General features: G+C 40.8%; 1 protein-coding gene across 3 annotated transcripts; it reads right to left on the bottom strand.

Annotated features, from left to right (window-relative positions):
- Positions 1–2,254: 2,254 nt before the first annotated feature.
- slc7a2 (solute carrier family 7 member 2) lies at positions 2,255–19,225 on the bottom strand. Of its 3 annotated transcripts, none has more exons than XM_050042305.1 (12): positions 18,634–19,225; positions 17,147–17,527; positions 16,669–16,824; positions 12,758–12,923; positions 12,418–12,554; positions 11,554–11,776; positions 10,524–10,663; positions 7,121–7,223; positions 5,356–5,567; positions 5,102–5,268; positions 4,901–5,009; positions 2,255–3,778 (listed from the first exon to the last, which is right to left on the bottom strand). In XM_050042305.1, exons 2-12 carry the CDS (start codon positions 17,514–17,516, stop codon positions 3,591–3,593), a joined length of 1,971 nt encoding a protein of 656 aa, XP_049898262.1. In that variant the 5' UTR covers positions 17,517–17,527; positions 18,634–19,225; the 3' UTR covers positions 2,255–3,590. The 3 variants fall into 3 exon arrangements, with proteins under 3 accessions (XP_049898262.1, XP_049898263.1, XP_049898264.1); XM_050042306.1 differs by having other exon boundaries at positions 17,147–17,524; XM_050042307.1 differs by lacking the exon at positions 10,524–10,663 and adding an exon at positions 10,115–10,251 and having other exon boundaries at positions 18,634–19,224.
- Between the last annotated feature and the right edge of the window lie 2,925 nt (positions 19,226–22,150).

Raw genomic sequence — 22,150 nt, 5'->3', positions numbered from 1 at the left:
ACAGTGAAGTCCTTAAATGGCCACATGGTGGCATCATCTACATAAAAAATGAATCAGTTATTCTCTGATTTATGCCTGAGTGTCTCTCCATGTAGATGTGAAATTAGTTCCTTAGTTTTTCAGACATCCTGTTAACAGATAAATAAACCTGAAACACAACTACCTTGAGATAGTAAATAAACAAAACAAACAACAACAAAAAAAACACCAAACACTATCTTACTGAAAAATAAGACTTTATTGTAATTGTCTGCGCAGTTGGTAACAAGTGATACTACATCATGACATCATGGATACTTCTATGTACTTCATCCTGTGACAGCACTGGAAGACTGTACACTGTTAATGTAGCTTAGTTCAGCAGGGGCAACGGCAGAGATTTTTTATATGGGTGGCCAGATGGAGCCACTGAAAATCTTGGGGTGGCACACCAAAACCAAAAGCTGTGACTGAATTTCAGTTATTCTGTTATGCTGTAGAAGTATAAAGGCTGGTTGAAAACTATGTCAAGAGTTACAGAATCTCATACTGATAAATTTTGGTTTCTTAATTTACAGTTAATGTCACTAATTTTCTGATGTACATTGACTAATATTGGCACAGTTAACATTTTGAGTTCTACAACAATCCTGTTTTAATGTGTCAGTGCCTATAGCCCAGTTCAGACCAAAGATTCGCAACAAGACGAAACCATTTTAGAACATTGCAGACAAAAGTTGCAACGGTGTGTGCCGGCTGATGGTGTCACCCGCAACTCCAATGCTCAGATCAACGGTGGCTGCTTTTAGAACATAAAGCATATAAAGCACGTCACCTGTTTTAACAGCCAATCGGCTTGTAGTGAAGTCCACTGGTCAAGTCAAAATGACCGCAGATGGAATGTTTGCCCTCAGTTTTTTGTCCTCACAGTGCCCCAACACACACACAGACACACACAAACACATTTCATTGACTGATTAATTGGCACTGGTTATAAATATTATTGTGTTGTATTTATCTTGAATACAGTCCATCTGATGCTCGTTTTGTTTCTGTTTTTTGCAGTTTTATCAGTACAACAAATGCAGCTGTAGCCAGTATCTCCCTATCACTTTCCTCATTCATATTTTAAGAAACTATAAATTATATTCAGCCACAAAACGAGCCTGTAAAGCTGGAATTTAGAACGGAAGTACAGAGAGTTGTTGCATAGAAATGATACTCCATCTCATCTAGTTGTATTGATGTGAACCGACAGCTTTTTAGAATATTGCAGAATGGCACGTTGCAATTAGTTGCCTGTTTCAACTTGTCCCGTTGCAAGTCTTTGGTCTGAACTGGGCTTTAGATGATTCATTGTTCCTCAGATGGGCTGGTTGTCCTTTTCCTTAAAAAGACAAATATACAGCTTTAATTTGAATGACCACATGGATTGTAAGGAACAAAGCATTTCCTGGGAACACACCTACTCAAATAAAAAAAAAAAAAAACACCACAAACAGAGGCCTCCAATTATTTTGATTATTTTTGCAATTATATCAGGGTGGCCATGACACTCACTCTCCCCCGGCTGCACCACTACTGACAGTAGGATACTTACCTTATTCCTGCTGAGACAAGCTTCTGAAATTTTCCACATTCATGTAAAACGCTGCACTGCAGATATCAATCAAACCTATCACTCACCAACGTCTTACAGCCTCGGTATCTGACCTCCTGAAAAGTGTAGGATTAGTGTAAATCACTGGCAGTACAGGAAAAACAGGATGGCCCCTTAAAGCCCAGAGGGAAAAATGTAAGAACTGAGTCTTCAGTGCAGCACAAAAAGGCTCCTCAGGGTGGTTATAGAGCAATGCAGACTCCAGTCTTCTAAGAACGACACTGAATGCAACAGAATAAACCTCAAAAAATGTCAAGGCCATCTAAATTATGTGGCAAGACAGATCTTGTATTATACAGTAATACAATACTTCAATTTCTAAGTAATTGTGCTTTTTTTTGGTGGCAAGGTACTCCGGTTAAGACAGTACTATTTTCCTCCATATTTATTTGTGACCAATAGGAACAACAATTATTCTAAATTGGTCTGGTACTGAGCGAGAATGCTGCAGCCAGCAGTGCCCCACAGGCTGCAATGTGATAACTCAGAGCATGTTTGCACCGTCAATGTATGTCCACTAGAAGTACTTGCTTTTGCCACTGACAGGCTCAGATTGTTATTCTAAGTGTCAGACAACATTATGCAAAGGATCCCTACAGAGATACACCTTGTTGGTAAAAGTAAGATCCTTTTTATTTGACCAGAAACAGCCACAAAACCACTACTGATGTATACAATGTGTGCTCCACTCTTAGAAAAGTCCACTGCATATCAAATCAAGCGTTTCCTAAACTAACAGCCAGCCTCTATTTTTGGAGGTTGCGTGTGTACCCTGCAGCGGCAGCCTGTGAAAAACCTTCCTGAATGTTGCTGCTGCAGCAGAGGCAAAAAGTAATATACAGCAGAGAGCAGACGAGCAAAATGAAAATCAAATGCCTGGAGCAGTAGGTGAAGAGTCACTTAAGTTACCTCATTGAATCCCTGTCTTTGTCCAGCATCACCTCAGACTCCAACCAGCTCACAAAGACAGACTGAAATAACAACTGTAATCACATTACACTAAAAATATGTGTCCAATATAAAGGCTGTTTTCATTTGGTTGCATTCTGTGTTGGCACATCTAATTTTAGCTAGCTTATATTTTAGGTACAGTTATATTTATGTTTTGTTCCTAGGAGATGCACTGAATTCAGGCGAAGGATTTATTTTTGGGTTTAATGTTTTGATACAGTTTTATTTACATGTTATTTCTAGGAGATGTAAAGATTTGTACATTAGCAGGAAGTAGCACAACATGGAAGTGAAAGCAGTGCTCTGTTTATTTAAATGTGACAGTGCAATAAAAATATTTTGTGCCTAAAATCAATTAATAATTGTGATAAATAATCGTGATCTCAGCATTGATCAAAATAATCGTGATTATCATTTTGGCCATTGTCGTGCAGCATGAGGACCCACTAACTTTCCCACCTGTGAGTCCCGGGGACTCACTACGTTGGAGACCCGTCAACATCAATGAACTAACACTATTTCTAATGTACACGAGTGTTGTATCAAAATCTAATAATACTCTGTGCCATTAAATGGATGAGACGGATTTCCCAGATTTTACATTTAAAAAAACACTTGTATAAATCTGCTTTAAAATGTAAAGAGTAACAGAAAAAATAAAATGAGCATCAAGCACTAAGAAGTCCATAATGAAAAAGCTTTGCTGCAGTCGTGCGCTGACTGCTTCATCGTTAAAAGAAATGAACATCACTCTCCAGTGTGTTACCTGTCCTTTCAATTCTGCCTCCATGCTGTCCATGTGACCTACAGGATGTGGTTCCATCACAGTGATAGAGCGGCTCCCCATCGTGTGGCCGCTGATACAGAGTACTGACGCTGCCTTTGCAGGCTGAATGTGCTTGTGACTGAGGCGCCACATGGCGAAGCTGTATAAACAGGTGCATCGAGGCAGAGCTGCTGTGTGCTTTTATGCATCCGTCGCCTCGCAGAGTCTTTCGCTTTAACACTGGCTGGTCTTTTCTGGGCAGATGAAAGACTCCTGGTCTTTTCCCACTGCACCCATAGCAACCTGCTTCTCCCCACCAGTCTTGTTGTGTTCCGTGGTGCTGCTGCTTTTTGAAGGATTCTGGAGGTTACGCTGGCGCTCCACACTGTGCCACATGCCGTAGCCAAAGTAGATCAGGAAGCCTGAGAAAAATGTTGGAAGAGATATGAAATACTAATGAAAAAAAACAGTGAAACACCTCCTTCTAACATACAGTGAGCGGGCAACCTCTGGCAGATGGAGGACCAAAAACTAGCCAACAACAATCAGGGAGCCTTTTAAAGCCCTGATCGAGCCTAAGGAACAGCTTGCCGGAAGCTTCACAAAAATAGAGCCAGGGTGAACATATGTGGGGTTTTTTTGAGCAAGCATCACGTCGCTTAGCCTGTTCACTGACACACGGAGCAGGTTAGGACATCCGCATCTTCAAACTGAAACAGTCTGATGTTTGCTTGTTTGCTCCTTCGCATCCAGTTAGGAAGAGGTGTCAGGCGTTGCATCTCTGAGGGTTAAGTTTGACATTTTAGATCATGTTTGCTTTCTTGCCAAGAATTAGATATCACTGATACCACTTTCATATGCGTAAATATGAAGCCACAGGCAGGAGACTGTATAAAAGAAGTGGACGTAGTCACTGTGACGTCACCCATTGGTTTGTGAAACCTTGAGTTTGACATTTTGGTTGTTGTTTTTTTCTGAGCCAGAAGGGATCATATTTGGGTGAAAGGGTGGAGCTGTGGAGGAGCGAGGGATGGACCTGACTTGTAGCCACGCCCTTACGTGTAGCTGGCTTTAACGTATATTTTATTCTAAATAGGACCATAATTTACTAAATGAACCTCATGCTTTATCGAAGAATATTTGAAACTCGAGATTGAGATCATAAATCAATCAAAAAGTAGTATCATTTTCCCATTGATGTCTACACAATCAGACATTATTTTGCAACCAGTGGAGTCGCCCCCTGCTGGCCAATAGAAAGACTGCAGGTTTTAGACACCTGCAGGAGACAGTTAGCTTAGCTTTGCTCGTCCGAAAGACAGAATCCATCCAATAGCCTCTAAAGCTCATTAATCAACATTCTGTATCTGGTCAGCAGAGGCAGAGTACCTTTGGTATTCATCTTCTCTTCTAATTCTTGACAAAAAAAACTAATAAGCATATTTTCCAAAATGTCAAACTACTCCTGTAAATGTCCACGATGGATCATGGCTGTTTGTAACCGGATGGGATCAGCTTTGGACCAGCAGTTAAAAGACACTCACCCACAAACATCCACACAGAGAAACGTATCCAGGTGTCTCCACTGAGCTGGACCATGAGGTAAATATTGACAAATATGCTCAGAATGGGCAGAAAGGGCAGAAGGGGAACCTGTGATGACAACAAGCAAAATATTGGATCAATCTCACTCAATAACTCAGGGTTTGGTATGAAAGTGGTGAAGTTACTGAGCTGCCACGCACCATGAAGGAGACCTTCTTGTTAGTCTGAGGCTGCCTACAGACCATGAAGACGCAGCCGCTGAAGATGAGGAGACACACGGCCAGCAACACCAGAATCCACACTTCCATACCAAGGATGGAGTAGATGTGGTACGTGGTGAGGTAGCTGACCACACACACTACCAGCACTGTGGTTTGAAAACACACACTTAATTCGGACGTCTTTTGTCACACCATTTAAAAAAGGAAAGATTATATAACCTTGGTTCACTCACCTAGCACACAGATGGACATGTTGACCACACTGGAGGAATGCTCAGAGGGTGAGACAGCAGGGTGCAGGACAGCCTGCAGGGTGGAGCTGCCACCCTTCAGCATGTTGAGGTGGGACTCTGACTCTGTCAGGTCGGACTCGCCCTCCTCAGAGGACAGGTAGTCTCTCTCACTGGTGCCTGCTCGCCGCTCTAGGGTTCCATCTGGCTGGTACCTGGACCACAGAGGCGTCAGACATTAAAGGTCACAAGTCTGCATTTCACCACAGCAAAATGTTCAGTGTTTTCAATGTCTCTACATACAACCTATTTACATTAGGGATGCACCCATTGTGAAATTTTGGGTTGATACCGATGTTTATATCAATTTGGCCCATAGTGATGTTTCTGTTGTTGTTATTTATTTTGTTTTTGTTTTTACTTACTCCCCTTTTGTGCCAGGGAAACAAAAAAATCTTCATTATAAAAAAATTATAATAACTGAGCTGTTTTAAAGTCATTCAGCCCTTCATTACACAATCTTTGAACAAGCACAAATACAATCATACAAATTTATGAAACAACCTTAAATAAAACCCAAAATCCCAATTTTACAAGATTGCATTTGAACACATCACGATAGCAATATAATTTACCTTAACCCAATAATCATTTTTACTGAATAGAGCTTGAACGCATCATAATGTAAGCAATCACAAAGTGCATTTACATGGACATTAATAACCTGTTTATAAGGTTTATCCAGGTTATGATTATATTTGTGATACTGTGTTTACATGACCACAGAAAAACTGGGTTATTCTTATTTCTCATTATTCTTGTTTCTTTTAGAGTGCTCCAGCATATTAGGGTATCTCATAAATGGAGTATAGTGTTTACATGCTCAGATACATTAACGAGATATTTCAAAATCCGATCATGAACAGGGTATTAATGTCCATGTAAACACAATCATAGATGTATAATAATATGTAGATACCGAACCCCTGCTGTAACTGGAACAGTTTGTAGCAGTGGTGTTTCTCCTGCAAGCTGTGCCCACGATATTCTGTTTAGCTGATAGACTTAACATTGTGATGACATCACAGATTTTTAAATCGCTTTTCTCGGCTCGAGGAAAGTTTTACAAATATAAAACCTCCATGGACCAAAACTTCATAATAAAAAGTGTCATAATTGACCTTGTTTGCAGTTTAAGGTGTCCTGTCAACAGCTTATAGATGTCAATAGTGGTCTATGGGGAAAATGTCTGAAAACTGATGACCGGTGAACGTCATTTTATTAACATGACTGTAGGCCAATGGCAGTTAACAAGGCCAATATTGGCTGATACCAAAATTCAGCTGATAAATCAGTACATCCCTAGTTTATATACAGTACCATTTATACAGCCACAGATCGCTGTCACTGTGTTTAGTTTTACTTTACAAAACAACCGAGGCCTGTAAATCCAGTTACAATCAGGTAACAAACACTGTGTTCATGTTTACTACTGCTGTGGTGATGAGTCACCTCAGTTCACCCAGCAGAGGTGTACAGCAGGTCCAGACTTCAGCGAAACTACAGTAAACACCTTCATTCACTCAAGCAGCCACTTCACACTCACACAATGGCAGCATTCACAGCTCTTACATCACCAATGTGATGCAATAACAGGAGGCGTTTGCGAGGTGATCATACCTGTGGTGGGTTTTTAGAAATCCACAAGGTAAACTGTTTCACAATGTGGCTCAAATAAGAGTCCTTCGATATTTATAAATGTACCCACCTGAGAATCAGGACACACACAGCAACCAGCGAGTAGGCCAGCAGAGTTCCAATGGACATCATGTCGACCAGTGCTTTGAGGTCAAACAGGAAAGCCATGATGGCTATAGCAAGCAAAACAAAAATGTAGTTAACACAAACAAAGAACATTTACAAGACATGGGATCATTACTGATTACTGGAGACAATCATTTACACAAAATACATGCATTTACATTTACACCCACAACAATAATATTCTTGCAATTAAAATGTTGATTTTTTTTTCAGATGCACACTCCAACAATAAACATAAACATGACCAGATGCAAATTAAATTTCACGCAGACATGTCTTCATGATAAAAAGACACAAAGGAGCCAAATGTTTCCCTGGGCTGACAGCTGTAATCATCTGCGTACTGAGTGTCGTTTGATGTGAGATACACTGTGGTGTTCCCTCTCTTGTATCTCAGCAGCAGACTCCGGTATGAATTTGATCTCAGCAGCACAGTACAAACACAGAGCCGTGGTATGTCCACTGCTCCTCATAACATAATATTAAAATTGAAATAACAAAGAAAGCTCCCCTGCCCTGTTCTATCAGCTGCACTATACACTGTACACCCAGTGTTCACATCTGCCTGCCATTTTTACTCACATCATTCATCCTACAGGTCTCAGCCCAACACCTGAGGGCAGTGAGCACCTTACCAGTCCCCAAAGGTCAACCATTTGCATTTCTACTTTATTTTATCATTGGAAGTAGAACATCTCAGTTTAAGTCATTTTACTTAACTTTAAGACTGACTCAACAGCAGGCCAAAAAGACATGTTTCACTATCCTTTCAGGTTGAAAGTTTCAATCCTGTTCACTGCGTGGTCAGAAGTGCACTCTGTTGGAGTGATGTCACGGTGTACTAACACACCCTGGAGTACACTTCGACATCACTGCAGCAAAGTGAGAAGTTGATTTCAATACAGCCACTAACCACTAACTGTTCTTTAATGCTCTTCAATGTGGTGACCATCTTTTCTAAATAAAAAACTTTATGAAAGAAAACCTAAATCTCAATCAAACCTACAGAATTAAAGACTTAATTTGATATATGAGGAAATGGCGTATATTCTGTCTTGCCAGGGATTAGATGAGAAGATTGACACCACTCTAATGTATGTGTGCTAAATATGAATACAGCCCGGCATCTTAAAAGTCACAATGAAACCCCGGGAAGTCACTGTTCCAAACCAGGAAATCCAGCAACCTCCTGTAAAACCACAACTTGTCCTTTTTTGTTTTGTGTTTTTATACGTCAGTTTTTATACTAATTCAACAAACCAGATATAACGTGTTAATAGATCAGCTTCACAGATGCTGGTAGGCAGGTGTTGTTACCTTTGGACTTGGGCTGGCATGATATCAAATTTTCACTACACGATAATTGTGGATTGCGATAACGATATAACCGTGATATGAAAAGAAAATTTTAAACAATAGTAAAAATAATAGTAATGCTATCAAATTTATCTTTAACTTATTGTGCGTTTTCTCTCTTTTTTGGCAAATAAATTACACAAAGGCGAGGGAGACCAAGCGAGAACGGAAAGAAATAGTTTTTTTTTTATAATACTGGTACATCGCGACACCCTTACTAACGAGCTGTTTCCCCTTGTTCCCGGTCTTTGAGCCAAACTAAGGTAAGCGTCTCTGTACTCTAGTTTCATGTGTTGTTTAATCTGTACAAAAATGGTGTAACTAGAAAGTCAAGTGCATATCACTGTCAGGTGTGTCTCCAGGCATGTGGGTGGGGAACAGGGAGTGTGCAGCAGTCTGTGTGTTCAGTGTGTATACATGACAGTAATGGAATGAAGGGGAGACAATATGCAGGTTACATTATCAAAGTGTAAGCAGAGTAGACAGGCTATATGGAGACAAACCTTAAACAAGATGTCCAATAAAACCCCTACGTATACTTCCCAAACAAAGAAGAGTTGAATCTCACTGAGCGAAGACAGCAAAACTGGGATTTATTCATCTCCTATCATACGTAGCTTTAGTGAATTACATATTGCTGTCCGATGAAAAACACATATCTCCACTTTTGATGATTTTGACTTTCTACAGTGCATGGAGTGTCCATAATATTCCCTAGCAATCGTTAGCGTTGGGTATCCAAATGACCAAGGGAAAGACATTTTATTACATCATCTATTCAACACGTATCTCCATTGGGTGTCAGAAGTGTCCATCAAAGTGCGTAGAAAGTCAAAATCGTCAAAAGTGGAGATACGTGTTTTTCATTGGACAGCGACAATATGGGGTATGAAATTAATCTGCACATGCTCGGGTTCAAAACAAAACCAAGGTTTTCTCTGGATGTCAGTTTTTGAGTAACAACAAAGGCCAAAATGTGGCCTGCAGCAGACTAGGCAACGCTTGTTTGTAGTCGAGACGATTGTCGGAAATGCCTTTTGCTATGTGATTTTGTTGATTACCTGCAGCTCCTACCGGCCGGTTAAGAGGAGGGAGGAATCATCAGTCGATTAAATGATTAAACAGAGCAGTCAATACAAAAATTGTGAATCACCACAACCACGAGATGCCCTTCAGCATACAGTTATTACTGTGTGCACACAAAAAACATTAGGCTGATGGGTCCAGTAGTATGTGAGATTAGCTGAGGACAGACAGCACACACACAACCAAACACATAATCCTCTCCAGGCTCACGACTGGTGTAGATAAAAAAGAAGACATTGTGTTTTTCAGGGTGTTATGTGCCAGGAGCAGTAACTTCCTGGAGTCTTGCCGTTACTTTAAGGTTGCCAGGCTGTAGCTTCCTATTTAAATGTTAGTGAACTTATCAGCCTAAATAATGTGTGCAATGTTTTTCACATGGGTTTGGAAGCACCATCACTAACTTTAACATGCAGTCACCACCACCAACGTGCACAGATCAAAACACCAAACAACGTCCACGATACAACCCCATAATAGGCGAGTCCTCATCTCTTACCCGCAGTGGTACCTGCCGCCATGGTGGCAGCTACAGGAGACTGGCGCTTACTCACTTTGGACATAAATTTGAACAGAATACCATCTCGTGCCATGGCAAAGAGAATGCGCGGCAGAGGGAACATGCAGCCCAACAGGCTAGGGAGAAGAGGGTTCATGGTTAAGTTGAGGGCATTCTGGGAAAAAAAACATAGCACCTGCACAACTGTGAAAAACAACATATGTATATTGAGGTTTCCCTCAACTACCTCCTATAAAGGGAATTATTGATACAAGAGGTTTAAAAGAATGGGTCAATTTCAGGAAAAAAGAAGCAAATTAATATCTGCATCTGTCACTGTGTCTTTCACAGTTGATTAGTGGAAAAAGATTAGCGGGAGTGATCTCACTGGACGCTCTCCGACTCTCACCTGCTACTACACCGGAGGTCATAGTGGCAATAAGTGGGGTCTTCGTCTTAGGATTGATTCGGGCTAAGACTTTGAAAAGCACCCCATCCTGCGACATAGCATAGATTACACGAGGCATGGGGAAAATGGAGCCCAGCAGACTGCATGAGACAGCAGAGACATGCAAGACCAACAAAGTTAGTCCAAAGCCCAAAACACAGACACACACAAATTAACACTAACAGTCACATCATCAAAGCTTCAGAGCATGATTGAGGTCAACTGGTGTCTTTCTTTCCTGTTGTTTCCATTGCCTTTAAACAGACATGTTTATGTTTGAAAGTAGGTTTTAGTTGTTTTTCTCAGTTTTCAGAGCTGATTTGGAGTCAAGCCTGTTTTGAGCATGTGCCTGTGAGTCCTTACAGTACCCAGAAATATTAACATTTATTCCAAATATATAAAAGCACCAAAATGTGTGTCAAAGGGGATTCACAGCTAGTAGCAACTGTGAGAACAACTGCCAAGGGGCGGACCCCAAAGTAACCACCTTAACACCAACTGCAGGCACTGACATGTCTAATTGGATAATATGCACATGAGTGCAGATCATAGGTGAAGTCTGTGACTGACATCCACCAGGGCTTGCTTATGGAAAACTGAGGGAGAACTGATTTCGGAAGACTTCAGGGAAGAAAGACAGAATTAAATTACACTAATATATTGTTTATAGACAAACTTGCCCACCATATGTATGATACTTCAATTATAAATAGTATGTTACAAACACATGCAGGTATCTGACAGCACAGAGGCTTAAGCACTGCGCCCACTATGCCCCGATAAGCAACAGGAATCAATCTAATAACAAGACAGACAGATGCAATGTCAGAAAGTTTGACCAGATCTCCTCCACCATTATCACCCATTTATAGCATGCACATCAGCCAGAAAGTCTTAAAGACACCTAAATGCAACATCTAAATGCTTTTGTCTACTATGAATATTAATATTTTGTCCTCAACTTGTTTTACAAAAGCAATCCAGTGCTTACCTGGTGGAGAGGGCACACAGAGAACCTGCAGCGACCACATATTTGGCAGGGCCCCAGCTCACATATTCAAAGGCCATGGGCAGAGGGCTCTTCTCATCCAGCAGGTAGTAGGGCATCATCAGAGTGAGTGCGGCTGACACACCAAAGTACGCCAGGAAGCACACGGTCAGTGACACCACGATGCCGATAGGAATGGCTCTCTGAGGGTTCTTCACCTCCTCGCCTGTCACACACAGACACACAAATATCTTTAGCTTTGTTTAAGTCACTCTTAAAGGGACAGTTCACCCCAAAATCAAAAGGAAAATATTATTCCTCTCACCTTTAATGCTGATTACCAATCTAGATTGTTGTGGTGTGAGTTGCTGAGTGTTGGAGTTATCGGCCATAGAGATGTCTGCCTTCTCTTCAGTATAATGGAACTAGAAGGCACTCAGCTTGTGGTGCTCAAAGTGCACCACAAAAAAATAGTTTCATGTGGGAACTATTTTCTTTCTACCAAACAACACCCACCAACTGCATCACTGTGCAGAAGGAAGCGTGCATCTACTCATGGACAAGAGGCTTGTGCTTGTGACAGCACGAGATGTTAAGATTTATGGCATCTTCTTTGGCTTAACTGTAGCATTAGCTAGCTCAGAGGTGCTAGGTGAGCCAGCAGTAGATGCACACTTCCTTCTGGATTGTGATACGGTTGGTGGGTGTAGTTTGGTAAAAGAAAGTAGTTCCTTTATGAAACTGCTTCACAACAAGGAATGTGGATTATCTTGAGTAACTGGTTCATGACTACAGGTAAGAGGAAAAATATGTGGTCTTGATTTTGGGGTGAACTGTTCTTTTTATCACATCCGATCAGTAGCTCACCTGTAGTTGCAATGCAGTCAAATCCAACAAAAGCGTAAAAGCAGGTAGCAGCTCCAGCTAAGGTCCCACTGAAGCCGAAGGGCATAAATCCTCCAACTCCATAATCACTGCTCACGTTGGCTGTCACCGACAAGTTCCTGAGACACATAAACTGTTATTTCATAACATAAAAACATGGGGGACATAAGGAGAAGTTTAACCACTGCTGCCCTGCATGTTTTATAGAGACCAATGCATCAATGCAAACAAATCAGACTATCAGCAATACTGATAGTTCTGTTATGTCTGTTGTTTAGGGCTTTACAAACATATAACTGTAATGGTTAAATTAATGAATTACCTTCTAACTATGGTGACATTAATAAGGGATTCTTCAGTGATCTTCCAGTTTTGTGAGTCTCCTTTGACGAAGCCAGAGATGATGACGAACAAGAGTACGAGCACATTGATCGAAGTGAAGACTTTGTTGACCCAGGCTGACTCCTTCACCCCAAACGACAGCAGTCCTGTGATGGGCAGAGAGGCAACAGAGCTCAGCACAGTGATGTGATGTTTGCTGTTTAACTGAAATGCCAGCACTACTTTGATAAATATTTGATCAGTGAATGTCGAATAGTTGCAATGTGTCTTTGTCCACATCATTATTAATATTATTATCAAGTTGTATCACCTAAAAACCTAATACTTTTTTTAAAAGACACTGCCACTTGATGGACTTTAAATTAAACAGCTTACAGATGAACGATGCTAGCAGCTCTGTGAGGCAGTAGCCTACTGAGGCACAGTGGTGCTTTGAGCTAAATGCTAACATTAGCATGCTACATAAAAATCTACAAGTAGGATCACCAAAGTTAATAAAATTTGTCATTTAGGGTACACATTTCACAGCTTCTGAACAGTTTATGTTGACATTTACGCATTTACGTGTTTTAATGTACTCTGAAATGAAGCATAGAACAAATAAACAATTGGAGATAAAAAAAAATCTTTGTTTTAACACGTTTAATCTTTTGACTTATCAAGGTAGCAACCATTTGCAGATATAACAGCTGAACACACTGGCAGCATTCTTTCTACAATGGAAATCAGATACTGTTTTGTTATTCCCAGCACTGTCGTAGAAGTTCCCAGTAATCTCAATATCTTGCATTTGTAGCTTAGGGGTTTGTTTTGGGTCTTTAGCTTGCTGTAGATGAAGAGAGAGACCGGAGGGTATAGTGCAGCAAAATGTTTTCATTCAGCATATATCTAGCGTAGACTTATACTTTACCTGTCCCTCTTTCTTTGCAGTACAGTCTTGGTTAGATGTGTTACAGTAGCTTCTGGCTGTCTGAGCCACACAAATTTTAAACTAATGGTTCCTGGAATAATGTGTTTTATAATAACCAATCATATTTCTCCCTAAAATTGACCTCTATACTTAAAAAAATATTTAGTACTGACCTTTACCTAACCTGCTGTGCTTTATGAAAATAAGATTTGTTCTACAAAAAGAAATGAATGTCGGAAAAATATCATAGAAAACATTAAATCAAACTTTCTCATATAGGTAGACACTATGTTACAACACTAATTTTATGTTTAAAACAAATTAGTAAACTGTTTGTATTCTCTGAAAATAATTGCTTCTTTACGTGATTTGTAAGATAAAACCTTATAACTCCAAGTAGAAATGGACTTCTTAGGATTAGAAGTTCCGTCCCTAAAAAAACCCATCTACAAAACTGACAGGATTTTGATATTTTACATTCAGAATAACTTGAGGGTGTGTGTCATTTTCATGTATGTAAGAGACTTGTTCCATGTATCATTTTTGCTATTTGGAATGCAAAAACTTTGAAGCTCAATACCTAAAAGTCACTCAGACTGCAGTTAAAACCTGTTATGTTAACTCTACAAACTATGACGTGCATTATAAGAATGCTAAGTGCTTCACCTTGGTACAGTCCATACAGTAAATGTCCCTTTAAAATCCATTGTTTGGGGTTATGGTGCAGATCTGACTAGTCAAGGAGCGGCATCCATAAGAAGGTTGTGAATGCATCACTAGAACACAATGAGACATTCTGAAAAGTCTTTTTTGTTTTTATTGTCTTGTAAATGTCTTTCTTCGTCAGTAAGATAGGTGGAGATCCTGGCTAAAATATTTGCATGGATACAATAAGATAAATGAGGGATGAGATATACTCTCCGGTAAATAGTTTCTGGCTTGCTTTTGAAGTTAAAGCTTCTTTGAAAGACATTGATTATCTTGACCAATTTCAGCAATAACTTTTTTACTGCCACTCAATCTGTCAAACCTGCAGCTTTTTAGTTTAAACAGAGACTTCCTTGTTTTTAACTTGGCAGCAACCTTGAAGGCTGAAAAATGAGGCCAACACAGAAATACCAAAAACTGCAGTTCCCTGAATGGCCACTTGAGGCTGGCTCCAGAAGCCAGTCAATCCCCATTCATGTTAAAATGCCCAAATTCACAGCAGAAATGAACCTGTTAACAACCTGGTACAAAAACATTTTTGGTCTCTATGGCGTATTTCACCGTTTTTGACAACTAAACAAAGAGTGACTTTTTATATAACTCACCTGTTACATTATGGCTTAAATGTTATGCATATTCAAGGGCAGGAATGCTTTGAGCGACTGCTTGGCTGCGGATTGTGTCCTCAGGTTCTCAGTCAGATCAAGATGGGCACCAAATTGACTCGAGGCTTCAAAACCGGAGTCCACAAACCAATGGGTGACAGCTACATCCACTATTTTAAAGTCTATGCTTTCAACCACTGTTACGCTGTGCTTGAAGTTGTTGTCCTGTTAGTTGCCTATCAGCGCGAGCTGTTGACTCTCAGAAACTTGCCTTCTGATTCTGTTACAAACTGTGTCTGCCAGACCTCTCCCTGTCAAAGTTTCCTCCAGTTTCCAGGCGCCTTTTGATGTCGACGAAATTGTTCTTACGGATACCTTGGCTATCTTTGCAATTTCTCTAAAGGAAAGACCTAAGGCTTATAATAGTCTGTCTCTCTTCCTTTATTATTTGCCTTTTTCTTGCCAGTATGACAGCAATGTACCTCCTGCAGTGCAATATTGTCCAAACAATGTTTTGTAGGGTGTAGTAACACAGTCTGTTCCAACACTGCTTTTATTCAGAGAGAGGATTTGTGGGTAATCAACAAACATTGGGGGTGCCTGTAGAAATAGTTAACACCAGCTGTTAAGGCTTCATTTACTTCCACTGCTGCAGAGCATCTGTAAGTTTTTAGGCCATTACTTGTTACCTGAAAATTATAACTATAAAATTTATATTGTTTTTCAGCTTCTTGTATCCTAAACTTTTGTTTTTTAAGTTGTGTTAGCACTTATCTTTGTGTGATTTCACATTATTCACTGGACTTAAACTGCTTGAATTTCAGTCAAATTTGTTCAAAAATATTTGACTGGTAGTGTACATTCATGAAAGAACTGACAAAAATCTTCAAAAAAATGTACAGAAAATTATTTGGGGTGCCTCAGACTATATCAAAAGAGTGATAGCTACAAACCTATATTTTTCTTTTAGTTTCACAGAAACAGGATCTGATTTCTTTGTGGTTTTGATGGGTATAGTAGCACAAGTTTGAAAGCAGTGGTCCTTCAAAACAGTCAAACACAAGTGGCTGGTTTCTGGGTCACACTGACCGAATGTGACCATTGCATTGGCAGGCGAATGGATACAACGCATGATAAAGTTTTCAGTTTTAGCCTGAGGGTTATAAAGACGGGATTTAACCAAAACATGTCCACTTTGAATCAGTGGACTGTCATGAATCTGACCACGGGAAGTTAATATGGAGTCCTCTCCAAGTCATTAACAGCTACTGAGGACACTAAACCCTCAGCTGCTGCAGTGGAGCTTCTCAGTTGCCTGAGGTTGTACAGCGATTGTAGCTTTACTGGGCATTCCCAGATGTGACTGAGTGTAACTGTGGGAAAGAGAAGCGGGTGCTGCTGAAGACCAGCAGGATGATCAGGGAGTTTTCAAAACGGAAGAGGGTGAACATGGTCTCCCAGTGGACTCACATTGCCCTGCCCTATTAAGCACTTATCACACAGTGTCCTGCCATCTCTTTATTGGATTAATCCAGCTGGGGCTCATGAACGTTGTTTGTTTTTTTTAAACAAGATGTACCAAACCTAGTTTCCATTCTTTGTCTGCAGCCCCTGCACCATCATATTGACTTAAATTCTATGATTTTCAGCCTTTATTTGCTGCCTTACCAGAAAGCAGCAGTATCAGGCAGACGGCAAAAAAGTCAGGGTACTGAGCCAAACCAGGAGAGTTCATGCTGAAGTAGGTCTTACAGAACATCTCTATGTGCCCTCCTATCATTTCGTCAAATGTGCCGCTCCAAGCCCGGGCCACTGAGGAGGTACCTGCGAGAAAGCAAAAAACAAAAACAATGGAGAATCAGCATCTCCTTTAAAGATTTAGAGTTCAGTATTTAGTGACATCTAATGGTGGGATTGCAGATTGCAACCAACTGAAACTTCTCCCGTTTGCAGCATGGTCGATACCATGGAGGAGGACCCAGACCATATGTGGATATAAACGGCTCATTCTAAGGTGTCAATGATTCTTAGTTTCAGGTGGTTATACACAAGGGAAAACACATTTAATATTTCTGGCATTAGATCCTCCTAAATCGTACACACTGGACATTTAAATAACATGATTCAAAGAATGTCACTAACTCACCAATCACATAGGAGAGAATGAGGTTCCATCCAGTAATGAAGGCCCAGATCTCTCCCACAGTCACATAGCTGTAAAGGTAAGCAGAGCCAGTCTTGGGGACGCGTGCGCCAAACTCAGCATAACACAGGCCAGCCATGACAGAGGCGAGGGCAGCAATTAAGAAGGAGATGACTATGCTGGGGCCTGAGTCGCCCTTGGCCACCTCGCCGGCCAGGACGTAGACGCCGGCGCCCAGAGTGCTGCCAACTCCCAGGGCAATGAGATCAACGGTCCCCAGGCAGCGGCACAGCTTTGAGTCCTCCAGGTTGCTCAGGTCGACCACTTTCCTGCGCACCAGGGAGCGGCCGAACGACAGAACCTGCTCCAGCATGTTGGCACCTACTGACAGGGGGGACGGAGAAGAAAACTGTGGAAATACCTGTGCAGCGTAGGTATGGCTTAGAGGCAAACTTCTAACTAGGACATAAACATCAAAACCTATTTGAACTAGGTCATCAGATATGTGAGCAGTTTGAACTCCACGTGCTTTACGTTTTGAGCAGCTCTTAAGGCTTGTTCTCTTGGACAAAAATGCTGTCAAAATCAGGATGAAATAAAGGTGGGATTAGGACTGTTGAAAAATGTTAACTCTACAAACTATGACGTGCATTGTAGGAATGCTGCTGAGTGCTTCAGCGTGGTAAAGTTCATACAGTAAGTGTCCCATTAAAATCCATTGTTTGGGGTTATGGTGCAGATCCAAGTACTCAAAGAGCGGCATTCATAAGAAGACCGTGAATGCACCATTAGAACACAATAAAGACATTCCAGTATCTCTCTTTAGTAATTAAATTAAAAAGGACATAAAGGACAACCTGCAGGGTCTTCTTTGTTTTCATTGTCTCCTTTCTAAAAATGTCTTTTTCCATTAGTAAGACTGGTGGACACCCTGGCTAAAATATTTGCATGAATACAATAACATAAATGAGGGGGAAATGTGCTCTCACATGAATAGTTTCTGGCTTGCTTTTGAAGTTAAGCTTTCTTCTTTGAACAAAAACCTTGACTATCTTGACCGTATATTAACACTGACGACCGTCCAAATATGCATTCATCTCAATTTAAGTGTGGTGGAAATGAGTTTTGGACGTGACAGCTGATTAACATTACAATGTGGGCTGTATTACAGCGTCTCCAAGAATACAGTAGATGTAAAAGTGAAGATCACAAAGAACAAAATCAGATTTAAAAGAGTGAAAATTCAGTTTTGGAAACTGACAATGCAAATTACTGTACATCAGCCTGTCAGGTAAAATGTTACCTGCATTATTATTTCATAAATGTCGTGTGTTTTTACATTGTGCAGTGACAGCAACATGTAGGTCAAAACTGAACATGTTGAATTTCTCTGCAAAGACCAGTGCCTCACAAGCAACTCACACATACTACAAAGGATTGACAAATACTGATTACACAAATACTGAGTTTTATCAGAGACGTGCACCTACCTGTTAGAACGAGACTGTGCAGATGTAACGGGTGTAGGGTCCAACACCGAGAAAAAAAAGAAAAAAAAGTCTTTCAGAAGTGTCAGTGCGTTTCTTACAGCTCACACAGCAGATCAGCTACACATGAAGCACAGGTAAAAGTCAAATTAGATCCAGTGCACCCATGAACTGCCTTGAAACTCTGCTTTAGCACTGTGCTCAACACTAATTCATATGCTGGTATGTACACTGAGCAGAGCAGCACTGTTACGCCTCCCCTCTGTCCACACTGTTTCTTCATAGGATCTGTCCTCGTCTTGCCCCTACGCTCCATCCTCCAGTCCCACCGCTGCCAGGGGAGTGACGTCCCCTGAGCAGGGAGGCAAGAGGGGAGGAGGGGGCCCCAGGGAATTAGGGTGGTGGTAGGAGGGAGGTTATTCACCTCCATGCTTGACTTTTGAGGGAGAAAAACTCTGTGAGGACAACATTGCACCATAAGCTCTTCCCACGGGATCACACACAGCAGGACAGAGGAACGAATCTTGATGGAAGAATCTATAATTTCTAATGCACATAGATCCCAGCTGCCCAGATGCTTACTGTCAGTTGATAAATGGTTAGGTAACTGGCGTTGACAAACATTGAGGCAGACACTTGTGTTTACCCAGTGCAGCCCACAGGAGTGCTGCTAAAAGCATGGGTGCTGATTGGTCAATGAAGGGTGGACGAGCTACAGTACTGGGGGGGTTAAGTCCTCCTAATGGAAGACAGGTATTGCTCAATGTTCCCTGAGCTATTGGACTCGTGGACATTACAAAATCAATAACACAGCTCACACGACCAACAGCCTGGCATTTCCACGGTAACTTCAGTTACAAGTTTGAGCTTTTGGAGGGAGAAGTAAGTCAAATTTTTCCAACAAACACTGCCTGAGAATTAAAGCTAAGGTTGAGTTTGAAGTGGAGAGAATATCTGCCAAGACCAGCTCAAACCAGCTTCAGACCTCAGTGGGAAGGTGGCAGCTGGCTGCTGAAAACACTGTCCAATCGACAGGCCAGAGACTCGACGGCATGACAACAGCCAGCTCTTTCTCAGTTTGTCCATCCAGCCAAGCAGCCAAATATCATGGCCCACCGCCCACCAAACCTTGGCTGCAGGGTTGATTATCTGACCTGCATGCTGATGGGAAGCCAATGTTTTCCCTCAGTAGTGGGCACGCTGGAGTCACTACAGTTAATACTGGCCGTCTTTCGTAAACACATGACATTTATCTACATAATGAACCTAAAAACATTCACAAGACTTTAAATACAGCCAAAAATCTGTACTGACAGGAAAATGCGGCTTCTGTTAAATGACTGGGGAGCATAAAACTGAGAAAAAACTGATTAATAATAAGAAATCACAAGTTTCACTTGCTGATATTACGAAGTCTGCCACGATATGATTTTAATTTGATTAAATTAAGAGGCCTGCCATCAATATGAGACGATAAATATCCTTGTCACTTTTTTTGGCTGCTTGCCATTGTTTCCTTGGTGCCAGTTTCACTAATATAGCTTGAAATATTAATTAACAAACATAATTACACTATATCTATAAGCCCATTATATAAATATATTTTTATATATTATACAATTTGCACAAATGTCAAAACTTTTGAGAAAATTCAGGATTACACGTGATTTACATAGTTGGGATAATGCCATAATGCCCTCCTGGACCATAAAAATACTAGCTTTTGGAATGAGCATGGAGTTGTTTCACATGCGGGTGGTCACTGTAACCATGGAAAGGATGGAAAGGAGGCACTGGCTCACCGTATCTCATTGTTGACATGCGCTAATTCTGTGAAGCCAATTGAATGCATTTGCTCTCTGATGGCTGAGCGACCCAGCTTCAAAAACGTGGATATGGTCAACAGATTGAGTGGTGTTTGCCTTGCAGACACTGGGACTGTTCGCTCCAGTTAACACTGGTGTCACCAGGAAATGTTAGAGTGAACAATTACTGATAAGGCAGACAACAGCTCTGAGAAGAATCAAGACGGCAAGACTGACCTCCAGTCTAAAAACGGCAGGGTGAGAGAACACTTAGACCTCAATCTGACAAGAATGTAACCAGTTTATTCAACTCAAGTTAAGGACACAGATAAGATGGGTTTCAGTGAAGCTCACTGGAAAAATGTAAAGTAAAGTATAAATTACATTAGAAATTTGTTTAGCAGGCCAGTATTAGCCACGTTGAATTTACCGTAATGGCACAAAGTCTCTTCATATTACATTTTAAGAACAGTCTGGGGACCGAAGCCTGGAGACAATACCTGCTCTAAGTTTGACTTAATACTCTTTTTATTAGGTAGCAGGATGGAGTATAATCTATGGATGTATTCATCCTCATTGAAGACTCCCTCTCCCTCCACTGCTGAACGTGATTTCCTGTCTCTATCTAGGTCAGTGCACAACCCTTGTACAGTACAGAACTTTACACACAATTCTGAATGCAATACAATTATTTGGTGTTGTGGTTTGGGGAACTACACTGGCGGAAGGTTTGGCTGTGAGTTAGAGTACGATATCACAGTATATTTTGTTTAAACATCTTTGGCAGCAGTAACAGATTCCTTTAAATGTGATCTGTGATGTCCAAGAATCTTTTGGCCTGCGGGTTAATTGTGGCCTCAAGCTGACTTTACTCCAAGTCCCTCGGGATACACTGACTTCCAAAAATGAATTCCACACTGAGGACAGTGAATTGCGTTAAAATAAAACTGGCTTATATGCATGGGGGATTTCACAAGTTTACAACCCTAAATAAATATTTGGTTTCCAACTGTCCCTCTGCAGTGTCATAATTTTTTAATATCTTTTTTTTTTGGCCTTTTATATGAGGCAATTACACCCACTAGGCGTGCACCAGTGATAAAACACATATCAATCATGAGCAAATATCAAGGCTTGATTGTCCTAATTAGAATATGCACATAATATGATTGCTTATTTAAACAGTGGAGAGTGATCTGATCCATGTGATGCTGTCAGAACTGAATAGTGTTTTACAATCATTGGACAATCAAGCTTTTTTTAGTTCCTTTCCATGAATGTAGCGCCGCAGCAGGAGTGGGCATGCAGCAGGGCTGTCAGGCGTCACTAAGTCAATCACTTCTGCTTAGTTTAACTACTAGCTTTTATTGTTTTTTTCAGTCTACTGTCCTGCAACAGATGGCTGCTCCGTTCACTGGTGTGCAAAATGCTGCTGACTATAAAATTACATTTGAAATTTGATATGTCTTGCCAAAACAAAAAAAGATGTCAGAAGAACTTGATAATCTGATACAGCTCAGTGTGGGTGTGCAGATAAAATGGGTTTACATCTAGTTTAAATTATATGTGATCCATCTGTGTTTGCACTGGGGAGCTTCTCAAAATAGCCTCACGCTCTGTTTAACAGCCCGACAATCACTTAAACAAACTCAGGATATTTCATGCCCAGTGCCAGAATATACAATACTTTATCCAATGAATTTAGGCTTTAAATA

The sequence above is a fragment of the Epinephelus moara genome, chromosome 4, assembly GCF_006386435.1.
Source record: "Epinephelus moara isolate mb chromosome 4, YSFRI_EMoa_1.0, whole genome shotgun sequence".
Classification (NCBI taxonomy): Eukaryota; Metazoa; Chordata; class Actinopteri; order Perciformes; family Serranidae; genus Epinephelus; species Epinephelus moara.
This window is presented reverse-complemented; position numbering and strand designations above follow the sequence as displayed.